Raw genomic sequence first — 12,313 nt, 5'->3', positions numbered from 1 at the left:
GGTGTTTGAAATTTTTTTTTTTTTTTTTTGCGTGGTCCGGTTTCCATCAAATCCCGCACTTTGACTGACTGGCGAGCAGGCCCATATCCTACGATATGGACCCCGGTTACGGACCTCTGGTGACTCGCTCGTTCACAACAATGAACATAGTAGCAATTTGTGTCAGTCATCTTTTTTTTTAATATTTATTATAAGATTATCAAAAATCTTTAAGTTTTTGCCAGCATTTCTCAGGAGAATAGCATTAATTTTACATCATGGATAGCAATGACAGTGTTCACAGCAAAAGTGAGTTTTACTACCCTGAGGAAGAAGAAATAAAATAAAACATTTCAGGAGAAAGATAAAAACCTCTAACTTGCTAACGCCAAGCAAAAACATGGCTGAATCCTGAATGACTCCTATTTGTATAAATAGGGGACGACATAGGCGGCAAAACGTTTTTTTTTTCCTGCCATGGAAGTGCACTTGTATACCGAGGAGGAAACAATTTGCATAACAACTGCGAATGAGGATTCAAAATGTCAGCTCGCATCGGCTCAGCTTTCCCTTTCAGGCGCTTTCGTTTTCTGTTAGAATTCGGTAAAGAAAAAAATGAATTACTTACCAGCTTAAGGTCAGTCCGTATGGTGAAATACCCAGGGATCCCAGCAGTAATTGAAAAAATAGAGGAATGTAAGAAACTATCAGCAGGGGTCAAGGGTGCTGCAAGCCCCCTGAAGCTGTTGAGATTTTAACATTTAAAGATGCTACAGAACACATTTTTTACATAGATTTAACATAGAAAAGCAACAGATTTTAACAATAATGTGTATCTATTTGATGCCATATTTTGTAATCAATGACATAAGTGGCAAAAAAAAAAAATTATAAAAATTAGATGAAAATGTAGCTTTGAAGAATATACTTCTTCTAACCTGGACACTGTTCCGCTCTCTTATGGACGATATCTTTTTTCCACGACATATTGAATTAAGTTCAACGCATTAGAAACAAAAGCACGAACGGAGTTAAAACACATTTTCTAGTAAATGGGCGCAGCCATATTGTTTTCTCGTTCTATCGCGTACAGTCTCGCGGTATTTACATCAATTTAACTTCCGAGTGTTCCCGAATGTCAACGAGAACAAACGAAGCTGACAAAAACAACGCTAAACAAGCAAACCAAATCAGAACGTATTCTGCTGGTCATTTTACTTAAACATATTTTTAACAGATATACAAGAGATTTATATGTAAAAAAAAAAAAAAAAAACACCCCACCACCACTTTGGCTAGAAAAATAGCGGAATTCCGCTAAATAGCGGACGTCTGGGATCCCTGAATACCGTGACCTCGGCCTTGAATACTGACCTTGGCCCAGAGGGCCTCGCTCAGTACTTTCAAGACCTCGGTCACGGTATTTCACCATACGGCCCTCCCAGCTGGTAAATAACATGTACATCTTTTTTTTTTTTTCCTATCATCCACCTCTAGGTTGGGGGGGGGGGGGGGGGGGGGGGGGGGGAGTGCTGCATCATGACAAGGAGTTTAAAATTATTCTTTATTGTGCAGGTTCTGAGTGTTTTGTCCAGTCCTGGATACTGTAACTGAATCAGTGCAGCCGGTCTGTCATGACACAGCGCAGGTTTTTTGAGTTTTGTAAGCCTAGAGGTGGATATCTATCTTAAATATTATATAATTTAAAAAAAAAATATATATATATATATATATATATATATATATATATATATATATATATATATATATATATATATATAAAAATATTTTTTTATTATATAATTGTTTTTTTAAATAATTATTTTTATTATGTATCTATTTTAAATTATAAAAAAAAAAAAGTTATAATATTTTTAAAAAATGTATAATTGTTTTTTAAATTTTATATAGCACATAACTGTTTCTCCGATAACAGAAACAAAGCTCCAGCTCTCTCTGCTCTTAATCTGTTCTTTCAGGATTTATCACGCATGTTGCTCCTTGTTGAGTTTTTTTATGCCCAAGTTGTTTGAAATCAATCTGGGTTTTCTGTGTCGAATAAGGAAGCGGCTTCACCTGTAAGAAAATCAAACACTTTCATGAAGCAGCCAACTTGAATGCGAGCAGAAAAAAATAAAACGAGATTCTTAAGCAAACGCCTTCCATCCTCACTTCTGACTTTCTGCAAAATACATTTTAAATACAATTGTGAATTTCTCTGGAGTTTTCAGGCTGAGCTCCTCTCCTCGTCTTCTTTAACCACTCATTTCCTCGTTGTTCTTGAAGCATTTGCTTCTATTTGTTAACATTTTTCTTGATAGTGGGGAGACGGTAAAGTCTTTTATCTGTTTCTCTGTTTGAACAAACAACGCAAAAATTATCCATATTGAAGTCAGATTAAGCCTTGCTTGCATTAAAGACGGTGTCTGTCTGACCCCAGCTGTAATTTATCACGTGATGTGTGACATCATGCATAAGGGGTCTATAAACGGTACGCGTACCATACTACAACAGTGTGTGTGTGTGTGTGTGTGTGTGTGTGGGGGGGGGGGGGGGGGGGGGGGGGGGGTTTAAAATAACTTGCAAAGCAGTAAATGAAACTGAGACGAAGAAAACAGCCAAGACATAATGGTGGATATGTAGAGAGGGACGCTTTTAGGAACTGAAATAACACAAAACGAATTTTTGTGGTGCTACTTCGTAATATATGCGCATTCCAACTTACCCGGTCGGGGACATATCCCACTTGCCCGAATGCATGTTTCACTTGCCCCGGGCAATCGGGCAGTCCTTAATGTCGAGCCCTGTATTGACGATAAACCAATAAACAGGTTTTATTCCTCACCTGTTTAAATAAGGCATAGATCTGGAGTTTGACCTCATTGCCAGGGTCGTTCTTTAGTGTCCCGAGCTGAGCCTTCGCCTGGTTAAAAGCCTCCACTGAAGATGCCATCGATCCACCAGTGGTGTGCAGTTGAACACAAGGGAAACTAAGAAGAGTTGGACAGACATCAATACAGATCATAAATAATGCATGAGCATGGATGAAAAGTCAGGTTTCTTCGTGCAGAAAAACAGATCTAAAAACACAATGCTAAAGGGAAAAATAAAAATAAATAAATTCCACCCTGAACAACTGATTTATCCATTGTTGCTACTGCCTCAGAGGCGGAGCCACTCTGTAATTGTGTTGTAAGAATGAGTCTAACAATGGTGAAACTTCGTAACCAATCAGCACTCATCCTGATCAAGTTCGATTACTCGTTCAACTTTGTGATAAACTTCGGAACCAAATCAGAACCAGAAACAAAAGAGAAACCTCGTTATAACCTCGTAGTATCAGAAGATAATTGGCAGATAAAAAGATAAACGAAATTCACCTCGCGGTTCGCCAAGGCTACTGATTCGATATCAACCAAGTGGTGTTTATTTGAAGAAAGTTTACCTTTCGATTATCACAGCTTTTGTTTGGTCCTTCTGAAAAGGTCAAATGAAAGGTTTTCCAAGTTTATTTTGAGCTTTTTAGCAGATATTTACACCAAGGATTCCAGCCAGTCAACAAAAACCCAAAAGCAGTGAAGACAACGTTGGAATCTTTAGTGATCCGCTCGGTTTGCAGTTACAAAAGTCCCACGTGGGAATAAATCAGCTGCTTCGTGAAAACAAAGAGGGGTAATTCCACCGCAAATCACCAGATTTAGAAAAATGTTCGCCACTGACCATTTCAGATTTGCTTCATACTTTCTGGAAATGTGGTCAGTGTGCCCAATAAATAGTGTACAAAATTTTAGGCTTGTACCTTCATTAGTTTCTGAGATATAGGGGCTTTAAAAAAGGGGCGTGGCCCCAATTTCACTGTTGAAACACGTGCTACAGAAAACGGACCCAACTTCCATAAAGTCATTACTTTTAAAACTATACATGCAAGATGCATGAAATTTTCAAAAGTTGTTCAATGCTAGACGTTTTTAAATACTACAACAGGAAGTTCACAGTTCAATATTTGCCAAGTTATGGCTTGCTGAAAATCATTAAAAAAAATAATAATCTCATCTCATTATCTGTAGCCGCTTTATCCTGTTCTACAGGGTCGGAGGCAAGCTGGAGCCCATCCCAGCTGACTACGGGCGAAAGGCGGGGTACACCCTGGACAAGTCGCCAGGTCATCACAGGGCTGACACATAGACACAGACAACCATTCACATTCACATTCACACCTACGCTCAATTTAGAGTCACCAGTTAACCTAACCTGCATGTCTTTGGACTGTGGGGGAAACCGGAGCACCCGGAGGAAACCCACGCGGACACGGGGAGAACGTGCAAACGCCACACAGAAAGGCCCTCGCCGGCCACGGGGCTCGAACCCGGACCTTCTTGCTGTGAGGTGACAGCGCTAACCACTACACCACTGTGCCGCCCAAAAATAATAATAAATGTCTTCTGTTGTGCTTTGGAGCAACTTTGACGCACCATATCTCCACATTAAAAGCACACCAGATCTTTCAAATTTTCGTATTTATTACTCGTGTTCTAGTACTCTTTAGGCAACTAGGTATGTGTTCAAAAGAAAATCAAACTTTGATTTAATTAGGCTTTAAAAAAAAAAAAAAAAAAAATTGCGCCTATAATTCAAATGGATATTACAAATGTATGACAAGGTCTACCATAAAAACAATTATACCACTGAAAAGTCCCCCATCAAAACAAGGCTAATGGCTAGCAGCTCCAAGTCCGGGCAACATAAAACTCTGTCTTTATGGAGATATGTCCCAGGTTACACCAGCGGTTGTTAACATAAATGAGGAGTCCCCCACCTTTGCTTTTCCCGCATGTGTTAGCGTCTCTGTCTCTTTTTGTAAAGGCTTTACCCCGTTTAAAACAAAAACAACAAAGAAAACTCTCATATATACTAACCCTGATTAACCTGTATACCCTGTATGCCCCCACATTTTGTATGCTGCTGAATCTGTCCTTTTTTCAGTAGCTTTGTATAAACAATAACCGCTAAATGTAATGCAATGTTATGTAAGGTGATCGCCTAGGCCTATGGTGGCCAACCCGCGGCTCGTGAGCCGCATGCGGCTCTCACCTTCACGTCCAAGTTGGTGTTCGTTTGTGGTTTTATGTGCGTTTTCGCTTCACTGCAGTTAATTACGGTTATTTTATTAAAGGTGCTTCGCTTGTTTTCATCAGAGATGTGATTTGGGGCTGGTGAAATTATCTGAAAATTTTAGCCGGGGGTCTGGGGGCCGCAGGCCCCCAGCTGGTCCAGAGCAGCACCCTGGTGGGGGGACAAGGGGGGAAGCCCCCCGAAGCTCCTGGGTTTTGGGGTTTTCTGACTTAAAAATTGTATTAAAATGGCAAGCAAACACACAAGAAAAAACTTGTCATGATTAACAAATTCAAGCCAATTTAATGGTCAACATGCAACTCTGACACACACACACACACTCGCGCGCGCTCTCTCTCACTCGCGCGCTCGCTCTCTCACTCACACACCCCAAAGAACCAGCGCGGCAGGGCCCGCTAGCCCCGCGCCTTGGGACGTAATTCGCCCCGAGGCGAGCCGCGGCGCTCCGCTTAGGTTTCGTTTCTATCCCGGGCTCCAGCCCGACTTTGGACGCTCGTAGCTCGGGCAGGGGAGGTCCCAGTATCCCCAAACTTGACAGCCAGAGACCTCTGCCCTCTCCCCAAAGAACGAAATCGCTGAACAAATGACTCACAGTCTCATGTCCAACGTCTGTAGCAACCTCTTTCTCCAACCATTCCCAGCAGAACTTGTTTTTCACTATTCTAACGATTTCTTTAACTCGATTTGCATCTTTACGCTTGATCACGGAGGCTGCCATCTTTCAACTCTGAAGCGAGCTTACGTACAGCTATCTAACAAGCGCGTTCATTGGTTGTTACAGAGCGATGGGCCAATCATGTACCTCATTTCATCTCAATGACGTAATTGCGTAAATGACGTAATTACGTCAATGAGATGAAACGAGGTACATGATTGGCCCATCGCTCTGTAACAACCAATGAATGCGCTCGCTTCAAACAGAGTTGAAAGATGGCAGCCTCCGTGATCGAGGCGTAAAGATGCAAATCTGAGGCTGCCATCTTTCAAACAAAGTCGGAACGAATAGGATACGAATGTGGATTTGAGGGAAAAATCGGAAACATTTTTTTTTCAAGTTTTGAGGTGAAAAAAGCGGAATTCCGTGAATTCGCGGAAAAATCACATCCCTGTTTCATTACGGTATTTTCACATCATGACAAATGCGCAGGTGCGTGAGAGGATATGCTAAATTTCAGATCTCAAAATGGCAGGGAAAAAATGCACTTCAAAAAGAAAATATGAAGATGAAAACAGGACGTTTTTAACAGAGTGGGAGGATTTATATTTTTTCGTTGAACGTTATGGCAAGCCATTCTGCCTTCTATGTCAGTCGTCATTGTCGCATTTCAAGGCTTCAAATCTTCAGCGTCACTTCAGCTCACTACATGCTAAAATCGACCAGGACTTTCCGAAAGGGAGTGAACTTCGTAAACACAAGTTAATCACGTTAAAAAGTCAATCACAAAAGCAGGTACAGCTCTTCAAAAAATTTACAAAACAATCAGAGACAGTAACACATGCATCGTATAAACTGGCTTGGAACATTGCTCGGGCTAAAAAGCCATACAATGAAGGGGAGTTCGTTAAAAAATGCATAACTGACGCTGTTGAAATCTTGTGTCCTGAAAACGACCAACTAAAACGCATGGCATCGGACCGCCAACTGTCCCGCCACACGGTAGAGCACAGAATATCAGACATTAACACATCTGTTGAATCTAAGGCCGAATCCCATTTCACCCCTTGGACATACCCCTTGGCCCTTCCCCTCCATTTTGCGCGTTCACGTGAAGGGGTAGGGGTATCCCAATCCCAGTTAACGCGGAGGGGTAGGGGAAGGGGTAGGGCTTCTGTACCCCTCCAAACGGAGATTTTCCTGGAGCTGACTCCGAACGAAGGGGTTTGAGTGATTTCCCACAATGCCATGCGGATTTCAGCGAGATTTCATGCGGATTTCAGAAAGATGGCGGTTCCCGCGGCGAAAGATTGTCATAAATGTATTTTCTCCATTATTTATGTGTTTTAAGTTGTTATCCAGAGGAAACACGCCGCTTGATTCGCTTTCGAGCTGAGAATGAGCAGCGATTTCTGAAATCCAAGCTGCTGCTAAAAAGCTTTGGGAGTGAGTATTGTTTTCGGTTGCTTGACTGCGTACGTTTTGTTCTGTTATTCTCGCTTTTATTGTTTACATGAGTGTTCTGACACCTCATTCTGTCGGATGTGGTGCATGAAGCGCCAAAGATATCCCATTCAGTGGTGTTAGTTAACAAATCACACCCTGCCAGCAGAGATTTCTGGTTCTGCCTCTGGCTCTGACTGTAGCGGCTGGTCGCAGCCAGTGACGCATTTGGTCGCGTTTTGCTAACGTAAACGCTGACGGAGGTACGCGATGACGTATGCGATCGTTGAAGGGCTATCCCAATACGTAGGGGTTGAATTTCAAGCCCTATCCCTTGTAGCTCAGTTTCAAGGGGAAGGGCCAAGGGGAAGGGGGAGGGGAAGGGGTAGAAATTAGAATTGGGATTGGGCCTAAGTTGCACTCTGATCTTCAAGCATGCGAGTATTTCAGTGTGGCGTTGGATGAGAGTTGTGACATAGAAGACAAGCCTCAGTTGGCAATATTTGCACGTTCTGTGTCAAAGGAGTGTGAAATCAAAGAGGAACTCCTGGATATCGTACCACTGAAAGACCGAACCCGTGGCATAGATGTTAAAGAAACGATGATGACTATTTGAGAAAGCAAATCTGCCCCTAAGTAAATTAACCGCAATAGCCACTGACGGTGCACCATCCATGATCGGATCTGTGAACGGGCTCGTGGGGCTGTGCAAAGCCGACGAAACATTTCCCGATTTTTGGAATTTCCACTGCATCATCCACAGGGAGCAACTCGTGTCTAAATCGTTGAATTTAGACATCATGAAACCTGTGATGGAAATCGTCAACCACATCCGTACACATGCTCTCAACCACAGGCAATTCAAGAATTTCATCGCCGAGCTGGACCAAGAGCTTCCAGGTGACCTGCCACTGCACTGCACCGTGAGGTGGCTGTCAAGGGGAAAGGTACTCTCTCGCTTCTTTGAACTTTTGGATGCCGTGAAGCTCTTCATGGAAGAAAAGAATAAGAACTACCCACAGCTCTCGGACCCCAAATGGATTATGGACTTGGCCTTTTTGGTTGACATGCTGGGCCACTTGGATAGACTGAATCTTACCCTGCAGGGGAAAATGAAAGTGCTGCCTGATTTGGTTTGTCAACAAGCTGAAACTGTTTAAAGCGCATCTTCAAAAGGGAGATTTAGCGCATTTCCCCACTCTGCTAAAAGTTAGTGGGCAAGTCACCAGTGCCACCCTGAACAAGCAAGGAGCCAGATATGCAACACTGGTTGAACACCTGCACGAGACCTTTGTGATCCGGTTCCGTGACCTACAACTGAAACGGCCACAAATCACGTTCCTCGTCGACCCATTTAATGCGGATACGGACTGTTTGAAAGCCCCGCTAGTCGCAGATGAGGCTGCTGCAGAGTTGGAGATGATTGATTTCGCCGAGGAGGACCAACTGAAACCTGCTTTAAGGGAAGGGACCATTGCGTTCTGGAAAAAAAAGTGTGTCAATGGAAAAATACCCCAATGTCAAAAGGGCTGCACTGAAAATTCTATCAATGTTTGGCTCAACCTACGTCTGCGAGTCAGTATTTTCCACCATGAAGTACGTGAAATCAAAGCACCGTTCTGTTCTGACCGACACTCATCTCAAAGAACTGCTACGAGTGGTGACAACAGACTACGAGCCAGATTTGAGGAGGATTGTTGAGGGGAAGGAATGCCAGAAGTCCCACTAAGCAACATTCATAGTAAGTGCACTATATTGATTATTGAAAAAAAAAATGACAGGGCCTTGGTACTGCAGTAGTAGAATTTTTAAAAATAATTTCATTGAACATTTCATCTCATCTCATTATCTCTAGCCACTTTATCCTGTTCTACAGGGTCGCAGGCAAGCTGGAGCCTATCCCAGCTGACTACGGGCGAAAGGCGGGGTACACCCTGGACAAGTCGCCAGGTCATCACAGGGCTGACACAGACAACCATTCACACTCACATTCACACCTACGGTCAATTTAGAGTCACCAGTTAACCTAACCTGCATGTCTTTAGACTGTGGGGGAAACCGGAGCACCCGGAGGAAACCCACGCGGACACGGGGAGAACATGCAAACTCCACACACAGAAAGGCCCTCGCCAGCCCCGGGGCTCGAACCCAGGACCTTCTTGCTGTGAGGCGACAGCGCTAACCACTACACCACCGTGCTGCCCCTCATTGAACATTTATATTTATTTATTTGTATCATTACATGTTAAGTGTACACTTAATAATCGCTATTGAGCATTTACATTTCATCCAAGTGAACTGATGAACACTTTTTTTCTCTTCACCATGTCCCAGGATGTTTCTCTTCACCATGTCTTGGCCACCCTGTCCATAGAAAGGAGGATTGTGACAGAGATGACCGACTTTAATCTGAAAATCATCGAAAAATTTGCCAATTTAAAGGACAGAAGGGCTTAATTCCCCTACAAGTAGCACTTCTGCTGCTGTGTGTATATATATATATATATATATATATATATATATATATATATATATATATATATATATATATATATATATATATATATATATATATATGTGTGTGTACATTTGAGTATGTGAATGTGTGCTGATGTGAATTCAGATACACTACAGGCCAAAAGTTTGAACATACCTTCTCATTGAAGTAGCGGGTGACCGTTTGTGATGCTAACTGCGTGTGTGACTATTGTACTATCCCTGCGGCTGAGGCTTGGGATATGCGCTGGGCGCGCAAGTCTGAGTAGTGGGTGAGTTCTTGTGGATTTAACTGTGTGTGTGAGTTTCATACCATCCCTGCTGCTGAGGCTTGGGATACGCACTGGGCGCGCAAGCCTGGGTAGTAGGTGAGTGCTCATTCAGTTTTGATGCCTTGAGTGAGACTAGAGTATACTGTAAGTGTAAATAGTCATGAGAACACAGAACTCATTGAATGAGAAGGTGTGTCCAAACTTTTGGCATGTAGTGTATATACATTATGTATTTGTTCATTTGTTTTCCAGTTATCAATTTGTGTGTGTGCACGCGCGCGTGTGTGTTCTTCTTTCAAAAATGTGAGCATTGTATTATATCTATATTTGCACTTGCACTGATCACTGTTCCCAGTGCCTATGGAGCTTGTACTGGTTGAGGAAATTAAATTAGCACTTTGTAATTTCCATTTTCCGACTGACTGTATTTATTTGAATACTTATTTATTTGAATGCAGGTCTTGTGCAGGTCATGCAATTGAGAATTCAAGCTGAATCAAAATGGCTTTTGCATTTTCGATGTTAAACAGGTAACTCCAAAATGCACTAGAATACAGGAAATTGCATCTAAGACATCCAAAATTTTTCGGGGGAACCCCCCCAATGGGGGGAATCCCCACATGTAAACAATGTCTGCCTTTGTGCCCCACCTACAATTTTCTTCACCAGTCTCCACTGTTGAAAATGACTGGCCTGTGGTCTTGGTACTGCAGTAAATGTATCATTATCATGTTGGTGTGGGGCATTGGTTAAGTTGGAGTGTGACATCAATGTGTGTGTGTGTGTGTGTGTCCGCGCCCGCAGAAGGAAGGGTAATATTTGTGTGCCCATGTTCATGTGCCGATGTGGCTCTTTGCCGTAACACAGTAAGAATTGTGGCTCTTGGGCTCCGACTGGTTGGCCACCCCTGGCCTAGGCATTCTCATTGTGAAAAGTAAGTCATATGTACATGGACTGGCATTTAATGTTGTATTTGTTTTTTGTCTGTTCATATTCTTTTTGGGGGAGTAAAGTCAGTTTAAAAATGCCATTAAACGCATAGGCCTATAGGCCAAGTTTAATGACCTTGAGGTTATCAGAGGTCATATGTCGTTTTACAAATGAATTCAGCACCCAAACATTTAACAAACAAGGCCATTTGCTAACTTCATTAATCATTTTAGTACATTTCATTCCTAAAGGCCCGGTCCCACTGGCCGATGGACACAAAACGTATGCAAAAAGGACACAGCGGACGAGCAAAATTTCGGGGGTGGCTCTATCCGTTTTCATCCGCTCCAGAAATGGACAAAATTTGCGAAAACAGAACGGAAAAGAACGGACGTGGGTAGTATATAGCGGGGATGTTAAACGCATGTTCATAGGAAGCCTAGCGGATGAAAGCGGATGGAAGTGGATGACAGCTCCGAAGGGGTTACCGGTGATAACTGAGAAGCGGACGCATAGCAGAAAGAGCGGATGCATAGCAGATGAAGGGGATGCGTCACGTACGCCTAACGGAAACAAAGGGGATGTTGCGCAGATGTATATCGGATGCAGACCGTTCACTGCGCATGCAGGGGGTATGAATTGCGTCTGCTCCGCGGATATAAAGGGATGCAGCACGCACGCCGTCAGCATAAAGCGGAAAGACGTGCTGGCGGCTACATCGAGAGATCCAGATGATTTTCTCCCCCTTTTTATACAAAATATCGATTGTCCGCTAGGTGTCCTTCTACATACTCTAGACATCCTAAATATACGAGATACATCCCAGATATAAACGCTTTGTCCGTTTTGAATACTTTATATACGAGATGCATACGCTTACATCCTTTATTTCCGTGCTACTAACGATGAATAGACGTTTCATGTACCTTATCTTTCCTCCCTCTTTCCGTTTTCAGCTGCAGCGGATGTGAGTTGCGAGGATGCAGAGAGGATACAGCAGACGTTTAACGGATGATAACGGACATAGAACGTTTGTTGCTCGTATATGTCGCGGATTTACATCGTACACGGCGGAAAGTTCATCCGTTCTAAAAGTTTTGTGCAGCTCAAAACTTTTTGCGCGGATGAAATCACAGTGGACGGATGCTCGATGGATAGAGCGTATGAAGCACGTATGCAATGAGTACACAACGGATGCAGAGCGTTTTCCAACGGATGGCAAAGATTTTTTTACGTTTTACATCCTCTTTGCATCCGTAAGTGCAGTGGGACCGGGCCTTTAGAAAGCTGAGAAACTGGGTTCAGCCGAGACGTTTACAGGCCCAAAGTTCAATGACCTCTAGAGGTCAACAGAGGTCAGATAGAGCTCGGCATATTGCAAGATTTGAATTCGGCACACCCAAAT

The 12,313-nt window shown here is 42.9% G+C and overlaps 1 protein-coding gene across 7 annotated transcripts in view; it reads right to left on the bottom strand.

Moving 5' to 3' along the window:
* Positions 1-12,313, bottom strand: part of eci2 (enoyl-CoA delta isomerase 2) — a 56,490-nt gene that overhangs the window by 25,218 nt on the left and 18,959 nt on the right. For 5 of the 7 annotated variants that reach the window (XM_060922504.1, XM_060922500.1, XM_060922502.1 and 2 more), the window contains one exon: positions 2,825-2,969. In XM_060922504.1, the coding sequence (XP_060778487.1) occupies positions 2,825-2,932 (108 nt within the window). In that variant the 5' untranslated portion in view covers positions 2,933-2,969. Of the gene's footprint in view, positions 1-2,824; positions 2,970-12,313 lie in introns of those variants that run through there. The other 2 variants (XM_060922506.1, XM_060922508.1) reach the window with 2 other exon arrangements.

Source organism: Neoarius graeffei, chromosome 5, assembly GCF_027579695.1.
Source record: "Neoarius graeffei isolate fNeoGra1 chromosome 5, fNeoGra1.pri, whole genome shotgun sequence".
Lineage (NCBI taxonomy): Eukaryota > Metazoa > Chordata > Actinopteri > Siluriformes > Ariidae > Neoarius > Neoarius graeffei.
The sequence above is the reverse complement of the archived record's forward strand: the minus strand, read 5'-3'. Positions and strand labels throughout refer to the sequence as shown.